Below are 27,913 nucleotides of genomic sequence, written 5' to 3'. Positions count from 1 at the left end.
TTCCCCCTTGTGTGTAATAATTTCCTGTCGACCACTTTACCGTTTTTATAATTTGATGCCGTTTTTATTCAAATTTCTTGTAGATTAAGAATTATCAACAACACATTAATTATTTTTTTTGTTTATGTTAAACAATTTCTCATTTTCAATAAAATCATACATATATATTACTGTTTCTATGAACGCGCATTAATTTGCCTCCTTGACAACAGATAAACTAACATCGGTCTGTGTTGGTTGCAAGTGTTGTAGTGGGGGAATAAACAGTTTACAACTTAGACTTCAGACGGTAAACTGACAACATGGCACTGCCATTTCTTCCAGGAAATTCTTTTAACAAAAATGTAAGTGACTAATATTGACTTATCGTCTAAGAAATACAATTATTGTAGATTTGAAAGGCTGCATTTCTGTACATCATCTGTTCATACATATACACATGTCATAAAACTAGTTGTTTTCTCACTTAAGTTGTTTTGATATGTTCACCTATGTGATCATTAGAAATAAACATATGCATTTGATGTGTAATCGTTTTGAACCAGAAAATTATGAGGTAGCATCGTCAAGACTGACAAGAGTCAAGACAGCAAGAGGTGTCTCAACAATTAAGATTTGGGGTGCTGAAGTTCATTGGCTGAACACCTCAACCTGCATATACAACTTTCAAATTCAAATATTTTCTGTACATTTAAGATGTCATGATGCTTATGTTAAGCTGTCATAGTAATATAAATAACATTTGTTTAAAAATTATATTTACATGTACATGTATGCTGATTATACTCAGATTCATAGATTACTGTATACATGTCGTGTACATCTACATGTATGTGCCAATAGACGACTTTCAAATTTCATTTTTTTAATGAGCTGCCCTGGACGAACAAGAGACGTTTGAGAAAAAATCTTTATCATATGACATTGTGTCGTGAAGGTGTTTGCTTTGCCAAATCTAAATTTTTTGTGAAAATGCATGTCCCATTATATATTTACTTCCAGTCCCAAGTAATAAAAAGATATACTAAACTTACCCTGAATGTAACTATTCCTAAAACCCAATTTAGAACAAAGCTAGTCCAAATAATTATAACATCTTGCAAGGCTATTTTAATATTTTTTTCTGGGACGCCTTGGTTCTAATGTCTAAACATTTTGTTTTATGTTTTATACATTTATATTTTAAACTGATTCCATTCAGGATATAAAGCATAGACAAAAGATGATGGATGTATTGGTAAGGGTAAAGTGAGACTAGATGATTAGAAAATGGAATGTTCACAAATATAAATATATATATTTCAGCAGCACTTAGCATGAAAACGCTATTTTTTAACATTAATGATTTGTGTAATAATTTCTTGATTTCTTTCAGATCAGACATAGAAAAAAATGTTAACTGCATTCTTGTTTATGATTTATTTATTAGATATACCATTTAGGATTAAAAACTTACAGAGAAGCAGCATGAACAGTGACAGCCGAATTTTTAGAGCTTTTCGCATGCAAAAACTAACAATAACAATTATATACGATGACAAATTATACATCATACATCGTACATGTATTGCATGTAACTACAAAATGTAGCTTCATAATACATAATTTCATTATTATATTTCAAACATGATAAAATGATTTTTTTTCTAATTTTAAACTTTTTTCTAATAAACAAAACCCATAAGTATGTCATCATTTATAAAAATTGGGCATTTTAAAATGGCAAACTATATGCTTGTCATTTTCTGTAAAGTGACAAGCCATTGTAAAAAATAAAAAAAGTGTTGTAGTCTCAGCATTGACCTTTTATCTCAACGCTGATTCTTTAACTGTTGAAATTTTGTTTAGATTAATAACCTGTTATCTCATTTATGGCTGTAGGCTAAGATTCAAACATGGCTATTGCACTTTGATTCTTCCAGTTTTATCGATGACTTGCATAATTTTTCAATTAATTAAAGAGTTTGATAGAAGTTTTTGAATTTTTCAGCTTGGTAAAACAAAATACCACTTGTCCCATCACTTTGATACTAAAAATGATGTGACTATGATGGTTGGGGAGGAGAGGCCAGGAATTGGTGGTGAACTCCTTAGGGGACAAAAGGTCAAACCAAGGAGCAGTGTGTTCCCAAGAGGAAATGGTTCCAATTTACCAGCCTGGGTAGCATTTGATAGACAGGTCATGTGCTTTGATGCTTTTTTCCAAGAAGCTGTGCATGAGAAGCGTGAAGAACAATTCAGAGTCAGAAACTGTAAAATTTACTTCTACCTTGAAGATGATTCTATCCAGGTCATTGAACCAAGAACAAAGAACAGTCAAATTCCACAAGGTAAACAAAATATAAAAAAAGGCTGTTTGTTTTTATTTATTTCTTAGATAATATTTCAAGACCAGAGAAAAATCTTAAAGAGAGAAGGAGGTAAACATACAAAATAAAACATTTTCAGCTTCACATGTACAATAATTAAAAAAAAGTTCTAATTCAACAGTGTGAATTTTTAGTGCTCAAAGTTCAAACCATAATGTATGTTACTTATTTTCAAAGGAACACTCATCCGAAGACACAGGGTACCCAAACCACCACCAAATGATGATGAATTCTACACCATAGAGGACTTTAACGTAGGAAAAGAAATTAGCCTCTATTCTAAAGTATTCAAAATCACGAATTGTGATGAATTTTCAAGGAATTTCCTGAGAAAACTTGGTGTAAAAGTGAATGTTCCAGATGAAAATCCAGCAGATCCATACACAAAGTACAGAAAATCTGTAAGTTTATACCACATGAAGATATTTACTCTTTTTTATCATATTCCTTTTTATGTGTTTATATACATGTAGTTACACATCCTTGATAAAATTTCACTTTTTTAACGATACAAGTGTATGAGGAATCCTGGTTCAGGTAATTCCAGAAACCCCTTAGTACGTAACAAATTTACGGACCGTTATTTTCAATTGTTTATACTGTTTTTTGCTGTTATTTTTTTTAAGGCCCTTACATGTACTATAGCTAGGAAGACATGTGTGTTTTAAGTTATTTATGTTATATTAAACTAGATTTAAAGGGTTTCATTACTGGCTTTTTAAGGTTAACATTTTTAAGCTGTGTTTTATTATTAATCATGATCTAACAATTATAATTGACCACCTTGATAAAACAATATTTTTTTTTTATTACAGATGGATGAAAGCATGCAAGCTCTAAGACCATACGAGAAACATGACACTCTCAAACAATTCCTTGACCATGATAGACAGGTTCTACGTTTCTTCTGTTATTGGGACGACACCGATTCCATGTTTGGTGATCCAAGAGAAATGATCCTACATTACTTCTTGGCTGATGATACAATTGAAATAAGGGAAGTAATCTCACCAAATTCTGGTAGAGATGCTGCACCCATGTTTCTCAAACGAGGAAAATTACCAAAGAATATTGAAACTCTTAGACAACCTGGAGAAGTTACAGACAGAACAGTACTTAATGTATTTGGTCCAACTGGTCATGGAGGAAGATATATTCTGGACAGTCTGAAGGTAATTTTTTGGTGACCAATCAGCTAAATTAGTTTTTAAGGTTCTGAATTCTGAAAATCACTGAAAAGGGAAGCAAGTGTACCATTTAAAATTTCTTTATTTCATGTAATTATCTCTACTTAAATGTAAACTACCAGTAAAATTTTGGCTTATATTTCAAAATTCTGCAATGTTCTATCATATAATTAAACAGAATATCATACTAAGTTTGTATCTTTCCACTCTTAAAACTTTGTCATACAGTAACAATGTACAATGTATGTATATATATATATATGTTTGTTTCAGACTGGAGCAGTTCGCACAGATTTTTATAAGGACAGTGATCTTACATTAGGCTCTGTGTTGAATGTCTGGGGAAGGAAGTATGTTATATGTGATTTAGATGACTTCACAAAAGAATATTACAGAACCAAATTTGGCATTGGTAATTATGTTTAATGAATTTAATATACAGGTCTGGTCATTACTCTCAAAACAAAACTTACTGCAAATGGAGTTATCTCCCATATCAAACAGATGAATATGTGTTGAAAGCATTTACATTGCCATCAGTTGTAAATAATTTAAATTTGTTTAATGATAATTTGATAGATTTTTTAACTGTTATCCTGTTTAACACATATATTTAGTATGTCAGAAAGTATAAAGCAGAGATAGGATGAGAGCTAAAATTGAGAATGGAAATGGGAAATGTGCCAAAGAGACAACAACCCGACCATAGAAAAAAACAACAGCAGAAGGTCACCAACAGGTCTTCAATGCCATTGTTTTGAAAACAAAATTGCAAAAGTTATAATAAAATCTGATCAGTTTATTGCCAAAAAGTCTATTTTATGACATCATAATAATTGAACAAACCTTCACAAACTCAACAATAGAAATTCAACCAATAACATGACATAATTTTCATCTTTTGGCAGAATAATGAGATTACCCATATAGTCCTTTAAATTCTCAAACAGCAAATTGAGATGCATGTATTATAAAATTAAACAGGGAAATGAAGAACTTAAAACTAATGAAAAATGACAAAACAAAGGGTCATTATCTGAAATAAAAATTTTAAAGGTATTTTAATTTGTTCATAAAGTACTTGTTAATATAATATTATATAATTGAAAAATTGACAGCTTCATACAATGTACAGCAATAAAAGTACATAAGTTTAAATATGTTGATATATGCAAAATTTGTGTTGAAAAATCTTGATTTAATATCCTGAAGAAAATCGTCTTTACTTTATTCTCCATATAGTATTTTTGACGATTTATCTAGATGATAACCCTTTGTAGTGTTATGAATACAAATTAATTTGTAACTTCTTTTTTTTTTCTTAGAGGACTTCAATTCAGTTAGTTACAAGAAGGGAGGATATGGAGGTGTTGAACGACAGTGGCCACCATACAATGGATGGGGAAGTGAAGAAGATTCACTTTGTTCATGTATGGGTCTGTTGCCTAAACCTCCAAAACGCGACTTCATCAAATTCATGGAGAAAGATCGTCGTGGTTTAGACAGCAACGTTCTTAGATTCTTGGCTAGAATGGACACCTCCAAGCCAATTGATCAAGACAGAAGATTTATCATATCTTATTTCTTGTCAGATGATACCATTCTTGTCTTTGAACCACCAGTGAGGAACTCAGGTGAGGAAATGTCAATTTGTAAAAGTATTAGTTTTCATGGAGATTTTTAAATACTTTTTCCAATTGTGAAAAAATAAACCACCAAAATAGTAATACTTATATAGTGATTATGCTTTTGTGAAATTTTACCATTTTTAAAAAAATAATTAAGAATTTATAAATGATACATTTAATTCTTTATATTTTGATACATTGTACATAATGTAGATATATTAAAATAATTTCTGTGATTTTCAATAATCTGTGCTCATACATGTACATGGAAAAAGGAAAACAAAATTGCACACATATCAAATATAATCATTTTAAGAAGAAAGCTTCTACTATCCTATGTAGTTTGAAAAGAAATTTTATTATCTCCCCTTTCAACAGTAACAATTTTCAAATTTAATAGTTTTGATGAAAGAAATACCAACGCACACTTGACGCAGTGGTCAACTCTACATCTTCTTCATGTATGTTTACATTTATCCTTTTTGTTTTAGGTATAATTGGTGGAAAGTTCCTGGAAAGGTCCAGAGTGAAGAAGCCAGAACAGCCCTTATACAGTACACAAATGTCAGAATACTATCTTAGCTCTGACTTGTACGTTGGCTCTAGAGTTATATTCAATAGCCATGTATTTTTACTCATTGATGCTGATGAATATGCATTTAGATATATGGAAGAATGTCCTCAAGAGGTAATTAAATTTAATCTGTTTTTATTTCCAAATATATGTTCCTAAACATCCAATATTAAAAACCTTAAGTTTATAAAATATTAAAGTGGAAATATTATACTAGTACTGAAATAGGAAAGCACATGGGGGGATGTAGGGGATGGAGAATTTTCACTGAAGGGCTTACTTAAGAGCAAGTTTAGTAAGTTGGTAATGGAAATATGGTTAACTTTACTTGTTTGACAGTAATACTTGTCTGTACATTTGCTGTGGGGGTGAATGTGTATATAGATAAAAAAAGATGTGGTATGAGTGCCAATGAGAAAACTCTCCATCCAAGTCACAATTTATAAAAGTAAACCATTATTATTATATATGTCAAAGTACTGCCTTCGACACAGAGCATTGGCTCACATGGAACAGCAAGACCTTAGTATAGGCTTGTGTAAAGAGAATCATTTACTCTCTTTGTGAGAACTATTGCAATAACTCTAGGTGAATCATGGGTTACCTATAGTAGACATGCCTGAAAAAAATGTTGAAAAATGTTCTTTTGTTGTTTGAATGTTGCCCATTTTATATTTTTTGTCAAAACATTTTATTTAAATGCTTTAATGTGTTAAAATGTCCTTTTTTTCAGTTTCCAAAAGCAAATATAGAATCCATTATTAACAGATTACGAGGTTCTGTAGGAAAGAATAAAGATGAAGTTAAATCTTTCTTCATGAGGAATGACCCTGGGGGTTCTGGAGTTCTAGGCTATGACCAATTTGTATCACTGTTGAAACAGGTAGATTCATCATTAACTGATCAGGAGATCATGACACTAGCCCGATTCTACAGTGAGCGACCATCTGAAGATGCAATTGATTCTAGGAAATTATTTGCAATTATTCAAGAACAATTAAGGAAGAGAAACTATGAAGGTTTTTCAAAATTGGTTGAAGACTGCCAACAACATGACCAGGGAAAGTAAGTATTTATTGGTATTATTGTCAAACAAAATTCTTCTTGAAGCTGCCAATTCACTTTTGTGCAATGGTTAAAGTAATATTTTGACTAATTATGACACTTTAATAGAAAAAAATAATGAAGTCTACAGAATTAGAGGGTCAATAATGCAGCTGAAAATTTTAAATGTTTACAGATCACAGCTGTTATTTTCTAAACTGCACTTCACAAATGCAACTAACAAAATATTATATAATTCAGAAAGTAAATTAGGCATAGGATTGTCATGAATCATGATATCCAACTTAATATTCTCTAAAAAATACATTAAGGGCTGAAGAACCAATTAGTTATATTTATAGAAATACATGAAGGAAGATGTGGTGCAGATGTAAGAATGCCAATAAACAACACACAATGTAAAAAATGTAAAATACCTTGCTCTTGTTAAAGACTATATTATATCTTTTTTCCCTCCAGATGTTTTTGATGTTAATGTTCTGTCTCATTGAGTCAATTTCAAATGCATCTACTTATATACATGTACTCAACATTTCCTTTTATTTATAACTTGAAATTAACATGTTGTAAATATTTGAGCTTCTGTATTATATGAAATTATCTATTTTCAGACAAGGTTTCCTGGATCCTGAAACAGTAAGAACTGTATTACATGCCCACCATGTACCACTGCCAGATGACCTACTAAGAGCAGGAATTGCTATGTAAGTAATTTGGATTTAAGGTACCTATTATAGGTATATAGTTAGAAATATGAATCTTGTCACCAAACAACACTCACAATTTGCTGATTTTAATTTTAATTCAAATCCTTTAAGATTTGATAAAAAAGAAAAAAAAAGTCCCCCAGTGTTCTCCCCAGGCCGTTTTAGCGTCGCGGTACCGCGACGCTATATTTTTTCACCGTGATGCTATAAAAATTCCCGCGACGCTATAATTATTTTGAAGATGCTATTTTACTTGTCCTCAATTTTGAACTTTCATCTATTATCGGTTATGATCATAAATTAAATTATATCACCTTTAATTGTAATCCCATTAAGTCGGATACTAAAGGCAATTAAGAGATTAAATAGCTAGGTGTTAATTGCCCTCAGGGTGATAACTGTTTGGATGAGAATATCCCAAGCTGACACTTGTGACATGACTAATACCACGTGTCTGCAATCGCCAATTTCGACATGGAAAAATGCAATCACAAAACAATTCGAAATCTACGTTTTGTGTAACGAAATTTCAAAGATTGAAACGATTTTTTTTTTTTTTTAAAAGGTCATTTATTTGTGCAACTCTCCAAAAATTACTTTCTTTCTCTTCCGGTAATACGAGAGCGAGAATTTTGGTTTAGAGCTAAAATAAGTTTAATACTTCTTTAAAAAGTTATCATAATTGGCTTAAGTTTATGTTTAATCCATTTAATGCATTAAAAGCGTCTTATTCATGCACAATCTCTTGTCAAACAATGTTTATTCTCGGACTCAATGTAAATTTTTCTATGGCGGCCATTGCACATTTTTGTGTAAACTACGGAAGGGAACCGGAACAGATATGACAAAAATCCGCATTTTCACGATAATGACAACAGATGGACAGTAGACAGAAAAAATATACCAAGAGAGAAAACTACGCATTAACAGACTATTTGTTAGATACGGTAACTTTGTTAAAAATACATATCATTTTGATGTAAAGATAAGAAACAACTGGGACTAATTCATTGAGTGCCATGAAACAATGAATTTCATAAACATGATAAAAAAAAGTTTTTAAATTGATTTTTTTTTTTGCTACTTTATCTTTACTTGATATTATATAAAAAATAGTTAATTTTGTGTACTATATATTTAGTTTTGTATATATACAGGTTGATCTATAATGAACCATTCATTCATTTGACTTATTGTTGTGTAACTGAAACCACATATTTATTTTTATTTGGCACAAGAGGAAAAAAATAATTCTGTAACTATAAATGAATAAAGAAAACATAAACTGAAACAACTGTTTTTGTGGTTATAGTTTAATTGTATTCTCAGTTATGAATTGAACAATATAAACTAAAACATATAAAGGAACGCGACGCGACAAACGACATTAAAAATAATAGTTATTTTTTTCTACGCAAAATGTGATGCTATCCAAAATTTCTGGGGAGAACACTGGTCCCCATTGATATATTTAAAATCAAGCATTAGATGACAAAACAACACAGGTTTTACATCAGACTTCAATGTAGGGTGTCAAATGAGCTTTTTCATATTGTGTTTTTGATTTTGAGCCTTCCATTTTACTGGACAACCACAATACAATAAAGCAAGTGCAGTCTTCATCCTTAACTTTGGGCCCACCCGCCCAGGCCATACCTGTCAACTGACCCGTATTTTGCGGGTGTGACCCCAGATTTTCACAATTCTGAGGGATCACCGGGGACACCCGCTGGGTCATTGAAATAACCTCAGGCTAGAAAAATTTCTATCAGGCCTGTAAAAATAAATTCTACTGGCCAATAGAATCTTAACAGTTCAGCTTCTGGCCTGTGGATTCAAAAGTTTGTCATGAAGATTGCAAGTCCTGCAGTATTCAGTCTTCACTTTCACCTAATGTTACACATAAAAATATGCATAATTAAATTTTGAATTTTACATTGTGTACCATTACCAATGCAATACAGAAGTAGAAGTTGCATTTCGGCCTAAGATACTGATTATAAATAGCATTACAAGAATAAGCAGTCAACTTTTTACTAACCCAAAATGTTTCTGGTGGATAGTTATTTCATGTAATGAACTGCGAACTTTCAAGCCAGATGTTTAATACCATGACTAGTGAGCTGGATTAAAAAATCTAATTTTAAATCAAACTTTTAACAGTCTAAGGGAGATAAATCACAAGAATAATATAAGTTTATTTTTATAGTGCAAATGATTAATATTGTTTCTGTAAAACTTTTTAAGTAATCTCTAATGTTTACAATTGTCGCCAGTAGTATTATAATCAATCTATTATCTTTCAGGACACCAGCCAATGAACGTGGTGAAGTGCAGTATGCAGCTCTCATCAATCAAATGAACTGGCGTGATGCACCAGTTCCACCAATGCAATACCAGCCAATCGTTGATGATTCTCAGTGGCAAGGAACCAATCAGAGCAACAAAATATCTGTATCCAGAATCTGTTACAATGTGCTGTTAGAAGACTTTTTCGGAAAATCATCATAAAATAAGACACTTTTTAAATTCCAATTTTAAAATTTGAAGTATCTGTGATATGTGTTTTTAGCTTTGTTGATTGAGAAATTGAAAAATGACCAAACGGAAAAACATTTTTAATAATCAACAAACATGATAAAATAACAACAATAAATAATGACTAGACTGGTGGTCTAATAACAAATTGAATTTGTACAAAGTATATGAGAACTATTTATAAAAGATATAATGTATATGGATTTAGTTTTTTTTTCTTTTAGATTCCTTTGGTGAAAGACATCCACTTCACATGTACAGATATTAGTGATGATTTAACTCTGACATTTAAAAAAGGGAAAATGTCTGTACATGAAGTCAATTACAATGTATGAAAAATTTATAATAGACGAATCCAGATTACCATTTATAGCAGATATCCACTAAAATGAGGAATAAAATTTTTCTGATACACACACACATATTTAACAAATATATTTCATCTGCACACTGAAACTGATGGCATTTTTGAATAGAGATTTTATTTAAATATAAAGAACTTAAACATCAAATCAAATGATACTTCTTCCCCTTAATATTGTAAAATATCTTTTTTATCTACATAGTACTGATGAATCACTGTAAATAATTGGTTGCCCATCAATAGAAACAATTTCAACATTGAAACACATACTGGTAAATGTGATTACTGAACAAGGAAACATCCATTGGTCCTTCCCAAGATGTATGTAAAAATGTAGCGAAAGCTCAAAAAGTATATGGATCAACTTTATTGAAAATTTAAAGCATATTGTGTTTCTTCCGACTACCTAATAATTCCCTAATAACTTGTTTTAATTCATAAATGAAAATATCAAGAGTTTATTGAAATTTCTAATAAAATTATAAAAATCAAGATGAAGAAACATATTTTTGGTAATATGTCTCAGTAACATATATGAATATTTATGAACTAAAGTCAACCAAAATCAGATGGCTTCTATCAGCTGCTTAGCACTATCAATTTGTCCTTGAATACCTTGTAAGCATTCAGATGCTTTGTGATGTTCATCTTGGAAAAACAACCTGTAAATATAATTAGAGGAGATAAATCATTGCATATTTCTGTAAACAAGGTGTTATAGAAATCACCTTCAAGTTTTTTTTTTACAACTTCTAGATCTTTTATTTTATTTCTTATTGTTATGAAAACAAAGTCCAACAACGAAATAATAATAATGGCATATTATCAAACACGAAACAGAAATTTGTTTTATTGCTAAAAGCAAGTTATCAAGCATTATCAACATAGCATGTCATGTGTACATTTGCTGAAGTTCAAATGTTTTATAAATGTGGGGTATAATAGATGGATGGTGGCTTTTAAACATCCAGTGGCAAAGAAAACGCATATTCAGTACAAAATCATGATAATGTGATATACACCCTACTAGACCAACACACAGAGTCAATTTTGTTAACATGATAGGTAACAAGGTAACAGCAGACAGAAAGACTCTTCCAAAACACATTATTCAGACTTCAAGATGACCAGTCTTTGCTCTAACTCATTAATGCTGTATGTTAGAAGAGAAGCAGCAAACACAAAATAATTTTGCATTCAAGGTTGTCATAATTTCATTTTTAACCGGATTTTTGTGACAAAAATGTTGGTTATTGATTTGGGGATGTACGGCGGGCGGGCGGCAATCAAATGTTGTCCGTGCATTAACTCATGAACCGTTCAACTAAAGCTTTTAAAAATTTAAATTTTTTTTACTGACAACTAAATGCAGGTCAAGTTCAATAATGGCAATTTTTACTCTTACCGTTCAGGAGTTATGATTCTTGAAAGATTGAAAAATGTAGTTTCCAGTCGTGTCCGTGCATTTACGCATGAACTGTTCTACCAAAGCTTCCCAAATTTTAATATGTTGTTACTGATGACAAAATGGAGGTCAAATTTAATAATGACGATTTTGACTTTTACCATTCAGGAGTTATGGTTCTTGAAAGATTGAAAAATGGAGTTTCCAGTCGTGTCCGTGCATTTACGCATGAACTGTTCTACCAAAGCTTTCCAAATTTTGATATGTTGTTACTGATGACAAAATAGAGGTCAAGTTCAATAATGACGATTTTGACTTTTACCGTTCAGGAGTTATGGTTCTTGAAAGATTGAAAAATGGTGTTTCCAGTCGTGTCCGTGCATTTTCTCATGAACCATTCAACCAAAGCATTTGAAATTTTTATATGTTGTTATTGATGACAAAATAGAGGTCAAGTTCAATAATGACGATTTTGACTTACCGTTCAGGAGTTATGGTTCTTGAAAGATTGTAAAATGGCGTTTCCATTCACGTTGTTGCATTTTCTCATGAACCATTCAATCTAAGCTTTTCAAATTTTAATATGTTGATACTGATGACAAAATGGAGGTCAAATTTGATATTGACGGTTTTCACTTTCACCATTCATCAGTAATGGTTCTTGTGATATTGCCAGGACACAAATAAATATTAATAAATCCGGTTTGCTGTCGTTGTGACAGCCTCTTGTTAATATTTTTCAAGTTTCCAATTTTTGAACTTAGGCCACACCAATTTGATTCCTTGTTCGACGGACTCGCTCGCACCTATTTTTTTCAAAACAGAATTTTTTATTTTTTTCATATTCCCGCTTCCCGCATCCGGAAATGTAATCATGACCATTTCCTGCACCGTTTTTTTGGTAAATATTATAAAAAGGTATCAACATTTGTTTTTAAAATCACAGTCTAACCTGTATATAACGATTTTAAACATAAAAGCACCCCACCACACTGTGTAAATATCTGTGAGAATATTTGTTTCAGCATGAAACCTATTTATCCAAAGAGGGAGTGCTCTGATATAAATTTATAACAGCGGAAATACCTGTAAAGATAAAAAAAAAATTGGTTTCTTTTCCCCTTACTTATATTCCCTATCAAAAAATGTTCATTGTTAGAATAAAGTACACTGAAGAACTTCTGAAGGATTTGCCTTCAACTGCAATTATATTGTATGCTGGCGAAACAAAACTATCCATAGCTGCTTCATGTTTATGCACCTGTCCTGATTGATTCAGGGGCCTGTCGTTCAGCAGTTATCGTTTGTTGATGTTGTTCATTGGTATTTTCCCGTTTGGATATATAAATTAGATCGTTGGTTTTCCTGTCGAATTGTGTAAGCTAATAATTTTGGGGTCCTTTATAGCTTGCTGTTTGGTCTGTATCAAAGCCCTGTGTAAAAGGCCGTATTACTTTGACCTGTGTTTGTAATTATCAGGTTAAGAACAACCCTCCCTCAGACAAGGGGTCATTTTACTGATGTAGAAAAGAAAATAGAAATACCAAGGATTTGTATAGTTCTTCTATACAAAACCTTTGAAAACTTAGAATTTTGTACTCAAAAAGAGGAGAGTTACATCATATTTTAAACAACTTTTTCTTAAAGAGGGGTCCACTTATTTTGAATAATATTAAACTGTTAAAGTAAATATGTTAACATGGTTAAATTCCTGGACATGTTTTGACCATTAAATACCAGATAGATATATAGTTCTTTGAGAAAATATGAGCCCTTTCGTACTAACAAATATATTATAACTTATATTAATCCCTCATAAAACATGTAAAAGGGATATTTATAACATTAAGGGGTTGCCCCCAAACTGATTATGACTTGGATGGAGAATTGTCTCATTGTCAGTCACACATACATAGACCAGATTTAATTATTTCTTGGTGAACAGGGATAACATACTTCAGAAATTAAAGAAATGTCAAAGTACAAGTGATAAATCAAGTTTTAATATTGTCAAAACCTACTATTTTATGTTTACAATAAAAAAAATATAATCGCTCGCCTTTACTTTTCAAGCTTCGCCTCAAAAATTTGCAAATTAAATATTTTTTTATTAAAATTTTCAAATCGCTTGCTCGCCCCATATTTTGGAGTCCAAAAATCCGTAGAACAAGAAATTAAATTGGTGTGGCCTTACATGACAGTTGCAAATCAACCAAAAATATGACCGCTCCAGAAACTGCATTTAATCCTGTATAAATAACTATTTCATGACTATTGATATATGCAGAAATGATTTATAACCAGCAGTCTCTGGTCAAAAATACTAAAGCTTACCACATATCTCTTCTTAATTCCACTGGTATATCACTGTAATATGGTTCATGTTTTGGATTTATTTTCAGTTTGTCAAATTCTGCCTCCATTCCTTGTAAACTGTTCTGGTAACTTATCACTGCAAGATAAATATTGAATCATTCTATTTTCCTCATAATTCAGGCTGTATTATTATTTCCAAGTATTAGATCACTGATGTACAACAATTGTTGATAGTCGTAAAAAAAAAAATCCAAACTCTCAACTAAAATTAAAAAAAAAAAAAAAAAAAAAAGTCTTAATGGTAAATTTTGCATTAAAATACCACATTATTTTTCTCAAATAAGCATAATGTATCAAAAACATTTAAATTGACAGGGCTCAAAGAACTTGCTGCTAGCTATTTAACTGTTTTCAAGGGACACAGACAGTGCAAATTTTTTCAAAAGATTATTGTAGACATTTTTAAAGTAGTAATTGTAGCATGTGTCAGATTAGTAAGATTGATTGATTGTTGTTTTCTTAACATTAGGCCACACCAATTTGATTCCTAGTTCGACGGACCCGCCCGCACCTATTTTTTTCAAAACAGATTTTTTTATATTCCCGCTTCCCGCATCCGGAAATGTAATCATGTCCATTTCCCGCGACGTCTTTTTTGTAAATATTATAAAAAGAACAAAAAATTGGTTACTTTCCCCCTTACTTATATTCCCTATTAAAAAATGTTCGTTTTTAGAATAAAGTACAAAGAACTTCTGAAGGATTTGCCTTCAACTGCAATTATATTGTATGCTGGCGAAACAAAACTATCCATAGCCGCTCCATGTTTATGCACCTGTCCTGATTGATTCAGGGGCTTGTCGTTCACCAGTTATCGTTTGTTGATGTTGTTCATCGGTATTTTCCCGTTTGGATATACATGATATATAAATTAGATCGTTGGTTTTCCTCTTCGAATTGTGTACGCTAATAATTTTGGGGTCCTTTATAGCCTGCTGTTCGGTCTGTATCAAAGCCCTGTGTAAAAGGCCGTACTTTGACCTGTGTTTGTTATTATCAGGTTGAGAACAAACCTCCCTCAGACAAGGGGTCATTTTACTGATGTAGAAAAGAAAATAGAAATACCAAGGATTTGTATAGTTCCTCTTTGAAAAACCTTTGAAAACTTAGAATTTTGTACTCAAAAAGAGGAGAGTTACATCATATTTTAAACAACTTTTTCTAAAAGAGGGGTCCACTTATTTTGAATAATATTAAACTGTTAAAGTAAATGTGTTAACATGGTTAAAGTCCAGGAATACATTTTTTTGTATTACAAAATTCTTGGACATGTTTTGACCATTTAATACCAGATAGATATATAGTTCTTTGAGAAAATATGAGCCTTTTGTACAAACAAATATATAATAACTTATATTGATCCCTCATAAAACATGTAAAAGGGATATTTATAACATTAAGGGGTTGTCCCCAAACTGATTATGACTTGGAAGGAGAATTGTCTTATTGTCAGTCACACATACATAACCCAGATTTAATTATTTCTTGGTGAACAGGGAAAAAATACTTCAGAAATTATAAAAATGTCAAAGTACAAGTGATAAATCAAGCTTTAATATTGTCAAAACCTACTATTTTATGTTTACAAAAAAAAATTATAATCGCTCGCCTTTACTTTTCAAGGTTCGCCTCAAAAATTTGCAAATTAAATATTTTTTTATTAAAATTTTCAAATCGCTCGCTCGCCCCAAATTTTGGAGTTCAAAAATCCGTAGAACAAGAAATTAAATTGGTGTGGCCTTATAACTAAAAAAGAAGGTGAATGATAGAGTGTTGATATGAAATATGGTAAGATAGTACTTATTAAATGCTTTCAGAAAATGTAAGCAAAGATGGGCTTGTTTTCTCCCTATTATGGCCTATAACAAAACAAAATTATCTGAGTTATCTCCCATTAGAAATTAGAAAAACCTGTTTAAGTATTATTAACAGTTGTACCTTAAAAAGCATGTCAAAATAATATAAATTTCTTAAATTAATTGAAAATCCTCACAATTAAATTGCATTTCTGCTTCAAGACTTGCCATTTTTATTGATCCTTGCGGCCGATTTCATTGAGTGTGTAGGCAAAGGAAATATTTTTGGTAAGCTTGCTTGTTAGCTGAACTGTGAAGTCATGATTAGGTCAGGTATAATACCCTCCTTTCAAAATAGCATAGTCCAACAGACAGATAGATTGGTTATCTGTCAGACTAGTCTACTCTTAAAGTAGGATAGTTTACCTAACCTAACCATGACTTCAGCTAAAAAGCAAGCTTACCAAAGATATTACCTTTGGCTACACACTCAATGAAATTGAATGTAAGAATGTAAAGAAATCAACTTTTCTAATGTGAAAGCATACACAAATGACTGTATGGAATAAAAAAATTAGGAGGCTGATGCTTACAGTTAAACTGGAATCAGCTTGTATTACGCTACACTCAAACAACCGGTATGACCCAATTTTTTAGGGCAAAATTCTGCCCTAGAGATTTTAACGAGATTGGACAATACTTTGTTACATAGCAACGCACAATATCAGAACATGTAAACAAACAGAACAATATGTTTGCTAGATGCACATAAAAGCATTAATTAATGCATAAAATAAATTCTGATTGTAAATTTATATAATCTTTGCATTTCATATAGAAAAATATTGAAAAAGGTATAAATTTGACATGAAAATAAAATGCCGCTAAACTTCATGAAGGATTTTGGCACATCAACGTGACGTCATACAAAATGGGAACTTTTGAACTGGAGGCTGTGGTTTCGACAATACATTTTAACCTGTGATAAAAACTGGAAGGAAAAAAGAATATTCCTTCTGATTTGTTTACAACATGAAGTGCTGTATAATACACTTAATTTGATTGGTCGACTTATCAGATTCTACAATAGATCAGATCACACCGGCTGTCTATGAACAAAGTGTAATAGTCAGCCGAGAACCAGCTAAGCTTACAGTATCAGTTAAGACAAATATAGGTATGTACCGAAACACATATCCAAAACCAATATGATTCTCTGTTCCAGACATTAAATATAACAGTAACCTAACATATTGTTTAGGGTAATGTTTTTTTTTTTACATTTAGCTATTTAATAGTCATCTTCAAGATAATTAAATTTTGTATTCATATTGAGAGCAGAATAAATTTTGACATATACTGTAAAATTTGTAGTTATCCTATTTTTCTACTATTGAAAGTCATTTAATTATGTAAAAAAATAACTTCCAAAAATTAGTTAGTTTACAGTATAAACCTAATAAACAGCTGTGCCATGAGCGCATGATACGCCCGAGGTCTTGTGTGGAAGTTTCATGCAATAATCATAAATAGTTTCTGAGAAAGTTTTAAGCAATAACCATTTATTGTTTTTGAGACACAGCGGGACATGTGAACCCCCACCCCCCTTGTCTTTTAAAAAAAAACAACTAAATATTACTAAAATAAAATTTTGAATCAAACCAAAAAGTATACAGATTTATAGATTAATATAACAAAGAAGTGTGAACAGTTTTTAGCAATAATCATAAATCGTTTTTGAGATACAGCGAGACATGTAAAAACCCCTCCCCCTTTTTTACAAAATACTCAATAACTCAAAAATGAAATTTTGAATCATCACCAAAAAGTATACAGATCTTTAAATAAATACAACAAAAAAGTGTGTAAAGTTTTAAGCAATAATCATATATCGTTTTTGAGATACAGCGCGACATGTAAAAAAAACCCTCCCCCTTTTTTACAAAATACTCAATAACTCAAAAATGGAATTTTGAATCATCATCAAAAAGTATACAGATCTTTAAATAAATACAACAAAAAAGTGTGTAAAGTTTTAAGCAATAATCATATATCGTTTTTGAGATACAGCGCGACATGTAAAAAAAACCCTCCCCCTTTTTTACAAAATACTCAATAACTCAAAAATGGAATTTTGAATCATCATCAAAAAGTATACAGATCTTAAGATTGATATAACAAAGAAGTGTAAAGTTTTAAGCAATAATCAAGAATCGTTTTTGAGAAACGGTGCGACATGTGAAAAAAAAATGCACCACTGTTTTAGTTATAAAGTGCTGTAACTCAAAAAGTTTTGATCTTATTTTCACCAAAAAGTATACAGTTCATTTGACCATTACAAGAAACAACTTTATTAAGTTTCATGAAATTCTCAAATTCTCAAATTACGGTGCGACATGTTTATGCCGGACGGACACCGGACATTTGTATACCATAATACGTCCCGTCAAAATTTTGACGGGCGTATAAAAACAAAGCTTGGTTATGTTTGTATCATTTCAATTTCTACATTTTTTTTAGAATTCAATATGACAATAAAACTATCTATAGGATTAAGAGCATTTTATTTTAACTTCATGCATGTACATGTTTACCTTTTTCTTGAAGTTTCTTTTCTATATTCCCTGCTTCAGTCAAACAATTCTGTAAATTTTCATCTGTCTGTATCAAAAAAGGTATAAAATATTTTACAATTACTTGTATCTTCATTTATAAAATATTACTAAACAAATTCAATACAGATAACATTAATGTGCAAACTCAAAGAAGATAATGCATATACATGAACAATTTATGTAGCCTCACAAAAGTTGCAAAAAATCATTTCAGCACAGCACAACACAGCATTGCATATATATTTAATATATTTATATGTATGAATTAATTTTTGTTGATGGTGCACTTTGTAAAATCAAAGCATATATTCATAATAAAATTGAGAATGGAAATGGGGAATGTGTCAAAGAGACAACAACCCGACCAAATAAAAAACAACAGCAGAAGGTCACCAACAGGTCTTCAATGTAGCGAGAAATTCCCGCACCCGGAGACGTCCTTCAGCTGGCCCCTAAACAAATATATACTAGTCCAGTGATAATGAACGCCATACTAATTTCCAAATTGTACACAAGAAACTAAAATTAAAATAATACAAGACTAACAAAGGCCAGAGGCTCCTGACTTGGGACAGGCGCAAAAATGTGGCGGGGTTAAACATGTTTGTGAGATCTCAACCCTCCCCCTATACCTCTAACCAATGTAGAAAAGTAAACGCATAACAATACGCACATTAAAATTCAGTTCAAGAGAAGTCAGAGTCTGATGTCAGAAGATGTAACCAAAGAAAATAAACAAAATGACAATAATACATAAATAACAACAGACTACTAGCAGTTAACTGACATGCCAGCTCCAGACTTCAATTAAACTGACTGAAAGATTATGATTTCATCATATGAACATCAGGCACAATCCTTCCCGTTAGAGGTTTAGTATCACACCATCAAAGTTGCCTCTTTTTTTTATATGACAGTGTATATACAGAAGTAGATACTTATTTGATCTTTCTTAACCCTGTAACTATATAAATATCAATGATTTGGAGAAAGTTAAACATACAATGATTTTTTTATTTTTTTTTATATTTGTTTGTTTTATTGCAAACACTGTTTTTCATGGATCTGGGGATACGCTGTAAATTTTTTGACATTGCCTTTAGTTTCCATTATAAACTTACAAAAACTGTTCTTGCTGAGCATAAGTGATCTGACACCTGTGACAAATTCTCTTCAAACTGTGTCCTGAAAAAATTAAATTAAAAATAAACTATATAACATGGATTCAAAAATGTACATCTTACCACACATTGAAATATTAAAGAGAACTCAAGAACCCAGTAATGTAAAAAAAAAAGGGCAAGAAATTTCATGACTTAAGATATACCAAGTTTAAGTATTTTATTTATTAAAAAAACAAAAGATGATTTTTCATGGAATATAATGTACAGAATATAAAATAGTTTTGCAGCATGTGATAGGTGCCTTCAAATTCAATATCTTAGTTGACCAAGATAGCCAGTTTTCATGCCAATTGTCAGTTTGACATGGCATTCTAGCTTCCTGAATGATTCCAGGATTTTTGTTATCTTAATTCAAAATTAAAACACAAGTCTATGAAATAATGCATGAAAACTCAATAAATAAGGGAATCTCATGAATTTATCTAGCTTACACTTCTTCCATTTGCTTCTTTTTCTCAACATTTAATTTCTGGTTAAAATCTTCTATACTCTTCTTGTAATACTCATTCCTATCATCCAAACTAAAAGAAGAAAGTAAGATAATTTAGTTTCAATTATGAAGCTATGATCCTTTGAGTGAGTAATCATAAAACTTACTTGAAGACCTTTAATGTGTTACAAGCAATATGCTGCAAATAGTCATAACTAGGAGCATGTTAAATTTTCAATGTCTTTATTGATAACAAACATAAAATACCTGTAGGAGTCTTCAAAGTAAGACATGACTGTGGTGGCTGCTGTCTCTAAATAATTTATTTAGTAGAAATGGCTAAATTCATATTTTATTATAGAAAACCATAAAAATCACTGAAATCTCCTGAAGAAGATTCTGTTCAAGCTTAATGGAATTCAGTCAAGAATTCTCAAGGAGTTGCAAGAATAACAATCTTATATAGGTAAGTATAAATGGATGTCAATGTTTTGTATTGAAAAACCTTATAATTTTTGTCGAGTCTGCAACTTTTGTTGCAGGAAGCTCGACGTAGGGATAGTGATTCGGCGGCGGCGGAGGCGGCATTATATAACTTCTTAAAAGTTTTATATCTTAGAAGGTGGAAGACCTGGATGCTTCATACTTTGTATATAGAAGTTTCCATCAGTCACATGTCCAATGTCCTTGACCTCATTTTCATGGTTCAGTGACCACTGAAAAAAAAAGTTAAGATTTTTTGTAATGTTGAATTCTCTCTTACTTTAAGTAATATGATAACTATATTTGGTATGTGCGTACCTTGCAAGGTCCTCATGCCCGTCAGACAGTTTTCCCTTAACCTCGACCTCATTTCATGGATCAGTGAACAAGGTTAAGTTTTGGTGGTCAAGTCCATATCTCAGATACTATGAGCAAAAGGTCTAGTATATTCGGTGTATGGAAGGACTGTAAGGTGTACATGTCCACTGGCAGGTGTCATCTGACCATGACCTCATTTTGCATGGTTCAGTGGTTATAGTTAAGTTTTTGTGTTTTGCTCTGTTTTTCTCATACTTTATGCAATAGGTCTACTATATTTGTTGTAAGGAATGATTGTAAGTTGTACATGTCTAGTGGATAGATGTCATCTGACCTTGACCTCATTTTCATGGTTCAGTGGTCAAAGTTAAGTTTTTGAGTTTTGGTCTTTTTATCTAATACTATATGCCAAAGGTCAACTATATTTTGTGTATGGAAATATTTTATGATCTACATGTCAGCTGCGCAGGTTTCATTTTACCTTGACCTCGTTTTCACGGTTCATTGCTCAGTGTTAAGTTTTTGTGTTTTGGTCTATTTTTCTGAAATTATAAGCAATAGGTCAACTATATGTGTTGTATGGAAGCATTGTTAGCTGTATATTTCTGCCTGGCATGGTTCATCTGACCTTGACCTCATTTTCATGGTTCATTGATTTATAATATCAATGATTAGTAAAGAAGGCGAGACATTTCAGTGTGTGCACTCTTGTTATTATAAGTGTAGTCTTTTTTTTCTTGTACTCATTCATTCAGTCACTTAATTCATATTACCTATCAGCAAGGCTTTGTGTCTGAGAAACTTTATGCTGTGCAACTTTTAGGGTTTCTACAACACAAAACAACAGTGTAGTACTTTCATTGAATTCTTAAAGTTAAAGGAAAACCCCAAAATATGAATTTCCTACAACTACAAGAATGTATGGTTATGCAGAAGATTTTGAAACAACAAAATCAAAAGATTTTTTAAAGGCACAATTTTTTTACAGAAAGACTTAAATTGGTACACATAAAAATAAATGAAACCACAGTATGCAAATTTCATGCATTGTAAAAGTGAAGACCAGTACCAAAGCACTGTTATCATATGATTTATTTTTCTACCTAAGATATGTTAAATTGTCATGGATAATCCCCTTTTCCAAGAATACACAAAAGTAATTAAAAGTTATTTTTTTATACGTGTAATCATTATTTTTTTGTAGATGAAAAATCTGAAAAAAAACTTCATATATTACAAAATTCTATTTACATACAATAAAACATTTCAAAATCTGATTTCTACATTTATTTGTGGCTTATCACATTGAATCAAAATAAATCTATCACTTTATACTATAATAGTAATAAAACATATTTTTAGAAATTTTTCACTATTATAGCACATTAAAAGAAATTAAAAACAATGTTTCAGGTTTAAGATGCAGAATTCTAATGCAATTCGTTTGTAATGATAATTTTCATTGGACGTTGACAAATATTTTGAAGGGGTAAACTCCACGTTCTACCAGTCTGTAACTAAGAAAGTCACCATTTTGAAGTCCAATTATTTTTTATATGATTGTTATTTCTCGCGAATTAAACATGAAAGTCACATTTGAGCCTCAAAATGTTCTTTTTGTCAACGTTGATACCATTCTGAAGCGTTCCAATGGTATAAATACTTTTTTAGAGTTTTATGTTTGACATCGTGAGTATACATATGACGTCACATTGTTTAGTTGCTAGAGACAATGCAACAGTTTTGCGGACTTTTTCATTATTGTAATTTTACACCAAAATATATGTTAAATGGTATTTTTATTAATTTGCTGCATTAGAATGGAAATAGCTGTATTGTATTTTAATCTTAGCTTCGTAAAACTTGATTTTATAAATGTCGCAAATATCCGTGACAGTAAAATCTACATTTTATGAAGGCCAAGCTTAAAATACAATACACTTATCTCCTATATAAGTTTAATGCAACGTTTTACATAATTTTGTAACATCACCCATTTACTGAATCTAATAATATTTATATTTATAAATACCATTCATTTTTGTGTGGACATCTTTAATCTGCAAATACTTTCCATTGACTGAAATAAAAATTACAAAATATTTAGTAATACTGTTATCAAAAACAAATAAACACAGGTAAAGTATGAGAATAAAGGCATAAAGAGTTGATCATAAGAGAACAGCCATTGGCTGAGAACAATTACTGAAATGCAGAAATTATTGCATGCATTTATTAATGAGATTTTTTAAGAATGGACAAAATTATAAGAGATCAATTTTTGTAATTCAAGAAAAGTTTAACTCACAGATGATACTGATATCAGAATCTGAGTTCTTATTATTGCTATTATTGCAAGACTCACCATTTGCATTATAAGCAACAGTAAATATTTTGAAATAATTTCTGAATTTACCTTTCATTATTAAAATAATTTATTAGTAATTTAGAATCAATTAAAACGTACATTATATACAATGTATCCCTTAATTATAAATGATATTGTAAGTCTGTCTTTACATTAAACTGTCAAAATCACTTAATAGATGTTGATGGTATATATTTAATCTTTAATTGAAGAAGTGAAAAGTATGATAACTTTACAAGCATTTGTTTTTACTTTTCATGAAATTTTAACACTTTAATGTAACAAAAAATATGAAATGAGCCAAGGCTCCGTGTTGAAGGCCGTACTTTAACCTATAATGGTTTACTTTTTAAATTGTTATTTGTATGGAGAGTTGTCTCATTGGCACTCACACCACATCTTCCTATATCTACCAATAATATGTCTGTGTAATATCATTTTAAATTCCATAGTATATTTCATTAGCATTACCACTTTCTAGTTCTTGTTCCAGTTGTCTTCTCCTGCTTCTTCTTTCATTCAACTTTTGTTCCAAATAACTCTTTTCTGAAATATATCAATAAACCTCATTAAGTAACAAGAATTATAGCTTGCTTTCATATGCAGCAAAAATTATATTCCTTTTTAGATGACAACTTCACGACTAGTATGAAAACATGGATAAGACTGAGTTATTTGCTCTTTGACTGTTGTCCAGTAGTAATATTTAAACTATCTACACTTTGCATTACCCTGTTATTGTTCTGTTGATAGATACTGCCATGTTGTTGTAAGTCAATTGTCTTGTTTGTTCTGTCTTATTGTAAATATTGTAAATAAATGTCTTCTCCATCATGTCTTTACCTATGTATAAGGTTTATTGTGAATAAAGATATATATAAGGTCCGGTTTACAAAGGGTATTTTAACAAAGACTTTGAAAGGAAAAAAACGGGACTTTAATTTTTGGTTGCAATGGACAGGAAACCAGTTTATTCAGGGTCCGGTTTACTCAGGTTTGACTGTATAAGTCATACAATTTTTCGCAAATTTCCTGATCAGGCAGATTTTTGTATCCTCTGTTGAATGAGGAATAATCATGATAATTAAAACAGATATTGGTAAGCTAATTTGATATTTTTCTTCATTAAAGGTATAGATTATCCAGGGGTTAAGAAATTTTGTTATAGCTCACTAGCCCAGGGCTAATTGGTAGCAGGATTTGACTACCCCTGTTGGAAGAACTACTAGCCCAACAAAATTGACCTGCTAGCCCGCGTATGCCTTACAAACTCAGAGTTTGTTGCAAAATACAATGAATTCTATAAACTTTACAATTTTTATCCGTTGTACAGTAGATTTTAGCAAATTGGATACCAAAAACTTATGTCAGGAAAAAAATATCCCATTAGCAGATTTTTTCAATTCGTTGATCATGATAATTGAATAATCCTTGACTATTCTGTAATAAAGAGTTAACAAAATCCCGACAAGGTACAACTCTTGACCACTGCTATAGTATATGGGTACATAAAAGGATTGGAGTGATTTTTATCAAATACATCATCACGTTTGTGTAAATGAATTATCAGCTGGTTATGTGAAATGCTCATATTTGTTTTCAGTTTTAAAATTCTCTTAATTAAAATAAATCAAATGACCTAAAAAATTTATGTGATTAAATATCACCATTCATAGTTTGTGTCTTATATAATTGTTTTATCAAGGAAGTACGTACGTAATATCCATATATTAACATTTATCACAGGTAAGCTAATTGTGGGCTATAAATTGACTACAAACTGAGCAGTCTCTAAACTGAAATTGTTTTTGTTATAAATTTTATTTCTTTAAAATCGAATCCATTTGAATATTTAAATGTATAGGTTATGGTTCTGGAGGCTTCTTCAGTTTGCAAATAAACACAAAATGACATCCATAACATGTGCACATGTTACAAATTTATATCTGACGAAAGTCAGGTTTTTAAATTACTGTTAAAAGGGATTGACATAAAATTGCAATAAATTATTAATCAGGTTACATAATATTTCCCCTATTGCATAAGCAGTGTACTATACCCCCTGTAATGACAAAACGATATTGAAAGTACGGGATCCACACCAAGTGATTTATTCTATTTTAAAACTTTTACAAAGTCAGTTCAAACTCTGAGAATCCCGGATGACGTAGTCGAATCTGATTGGCTAAGATAGAATGGTGATGAGGGGATTTTCCACTTTCTATTTTGAAAACGCCAAGAATTTTTTGTTACTAGTCCGTCGGGCATATTGGGTTACAAGTTTTGGTTGCCCGAGGTCCAAATGCTGTAGTCCCGTGCGTTGGGCTAGTGGAGTTTTTAATTCCTGGATTATCATAGCATTAATTAAAGAATACTTTAATATGATAAAGTTACCTGAAGCTGGTGTTTCTTTGTTAACAGAGATGTTTTTGGATTTCATCTGGTTACTTTGAATAGAAATTTTGCTGGGAATAAACTGTTTTGTAATTTTGTAACGATCTCATGGTACCCATTGTCAATCCCTCAATATTGAAGCTAATATGATGTAGGGCATCTCAAAGTTATGGATTGTTATTTCTCTTATTCTAATAAAATATTTCTTAACTTTTATTCTTTAAAGGTGTATTACCACCATTGATTTTCCCCTATTAGTCTTTGTTAAAATTGCACTTTTCAAATAATTGCGCAGAATTTATCTTTGTTTCAAATAAAGAAATACTTGGCATGAGTAAAGTTTAAACGTCCAGTACTATAGAAAAAAAATTCACATAACATTTCATTGCATTTAAGAAAATAACCATCACTGGAAGTTAACCAATCAAATTTCTCCCCTTATTTAACATGTGTACATGCTAAGTCATGCTTTAGAATGTTTAGTAACCATGTAGCCTCAAGTTTTCAAAATATTCTATAGAAACCCCAAATACAAAAATAATGGTGCTTTGAAATACCAAAGACATATGTTCATGAAACATAAATGTTTTTTAACTGCAAATTGCAATAAAATGTAGTATTAATTACATACAACTGTCAAATTCAAGGGACTATTTTTTTCAACCTATTTTCATATACAAACAGATGTAGAGTACCATGATTTGATGGTATTACACCTAAACATGTTAAACATGTTAAATACAATGTATATTTAACAAGAATGAGTCCATAGTACACGGATGCCCCAGTGGACCATGAAATTGAGGTAAAAACTTGAATTTGGCAATTGAATTAGAAAGATCATATCATAGGGAACATGTGTACTAAGTTTCAAGTTGGACTTCAACTTCATCAAAAACTATATCTTGACCAAAAACTTTAACCTGAGCTTCGCACTATCATTTTTTTTGTTCAGTGGACCATGAAATTGGGTTAAAAACTTTAATTTGGCATTAAAATTAGAAAGATTATGTCATGGAGAATATGTGTACTAAGTTTCATGTAGATTGGACTTCAATTTCATCAAAATCTACCTTGACCAAACACTTTAACCTGGAGCGGGACAGACAGACGGACACACAGACCAGAAAACATCGTAAGTGGGGCATAAAATTAAAAAAAATAAAATTATTCTATACATTACAAGGCAGCACGTTAATGGACTAAGCTAAAGAAGTACTTCCTTAGCTCAACCAGGTACACTTAAAGCTGACCACATGTTCTAAGGGAAGACAGGAAGCAATCCAGTCACACTTCTACCGCTTGCGGCTGCTGACCACATGTTCTAAGGGAAGACTGGAAGCAATCCCATCACACTTCTTCCATCTCATTAGTCAACCGCTTACGGCTGATTAAGTATCTACCACATGTTTTAGGGAGCTACCATTTGATTTTTATGGGGGGGCTAGGATGAAAAATTTTGTCCTGCTTTTTTTTTTAGTTGTAATCTCTGTCCTGCCTTTTTATTTTTTACTCTATTCGGTCCTGCCTTTTTTTTTACTAGTTTATTCTGACTTTTTTTACACCAATTGTCATCCTGCCTTTTTTTTTAACAAGTTTCTCATCCTGCCTTTTTTTTTTACTCAAAACTCCTGTCCTGCCTATTTTTTTCAAATTTCATCCTAGCCCCCCCATAAAAATCAAATGGTAGCTCCCTTAAGGGAAGCAACCCTGTCACACCCCCCTCTCCATAAGTGCTAGGGTTCTGCAACCATTTAGATAGAACAGGCACTGCCACTGTACCATGCATGTAAAAATTTAAGGAGATTGTTACACAACAAGAATCGGAAGTAGTGATTCTTGTAGTTCCATAGAGTATAGTTTTATTTAATTTAAAAAAATGTTAAAAAATTGTATTTTTTTTTGTTTTTTTTGTCAGATAATCACAGCACAATCTTTTGTTAATTGTATTTTTTTCTTTTTTTTTATCATTATTTGTAAATATATAGAGGTAATTTATAAACTTCAGACCTTGTTGTATTTCCTTTAAACTGGCTAAAAGTGTTTCTACTTTAAAAGACATTTCAAAAGAAGTGCAGACGATTTTTGCATCTAACTTCCGGTACAAAGGGA

At 31.2% G+C, this 27,913-nt stretch overlaps 2 protein-coding genes across 3 annotated transcripts; one reads left to right on the top strand and one right to left on the bottom strand.

The window, feature by feature from the left end:
- LOC139516647 (EF-hand domain-containing family member C2-like) lies at nt 1–10,267 on the top strand. The gene is made up of 10 exons (XM_071306859.1): nt 1–344; nt 1,991–2,330; nt 2,547–2,770; nt 3,185–3,541; nt 3,830–3,968; nt 4,882–5,190; nt 5,676–5,872; nt 6,492–6,823; nt 7,435–7,527; nt 9,837–10,267. Exons 1-10 carry the CDS (start codon nt 303–305, stop codon nt 10,039–10,041), a joined length of 2,238 nt encoding a protein of 745 aa, XP_071162960.1. The 5' UTR covers nt 1–302; the 3' UTR covers nt 10,042–10,267.
- Nucleotides 10,134–27,904, bottom strand: LOC139516648 (synaptonemal complex central element protein 1-like). Of its 2 annotated transcripts, none has more exons than XM_071306860.1 (9): nt 27,812–27,904; nt 23,879–23,953; nt 23,072–23,119; nt 21,813–21,867; nt 20,240–20,329; nt 19,746–19,809; nt 18,604–18,670; nt 14,172–14,289; nt 10,134–11,094 (listed from the first exon to the last, which is right to left on the bottom strand). In XM_071306860.1, exons 1-9 carry the CDS (start codon nt 27,861–27,863, stop codon nt 10,998–11,000), a joined length of 666 nt encoding a protein of 221 aa, XP_071162961.1. In that variant the 5' UTR covers nt 27,864–27,904; the 3' UTR covers nt 10,134–10,997. The 2 variants fall into 2 exon arrangements, with proteins under 2 accessions (XP_071162961.1, XP_071162962.1); XM_071306861.1 differs by lacking the exon at nt 27,812–27,904 and adding an exon at nt 25,802–25,862 and having other exon boundaries at nt 10,894–11,094.
- Nucleotides 27,905–27,913: the final 9 nt, after the last annotated feature.

The sequence above is a fragment of the Mytilus edulis genome, chromosome 3 (assembly GCF_963676685.1).
Source record: "Mytilus edulis chromosome 3, xbMytEdul2.2, whole genome shotgun sequence".
NCBI lineage: Eukaryota > Metazoa > Mollusca > Bivalvia > Mytilida > Mytilidae > Mytilus > Mytilus edulis.
The sequence above is the reverse complement of the archived record's forward strand: the minus strand, read 5'-3'. Positions and strand labels throughout refer to the sequence as shown.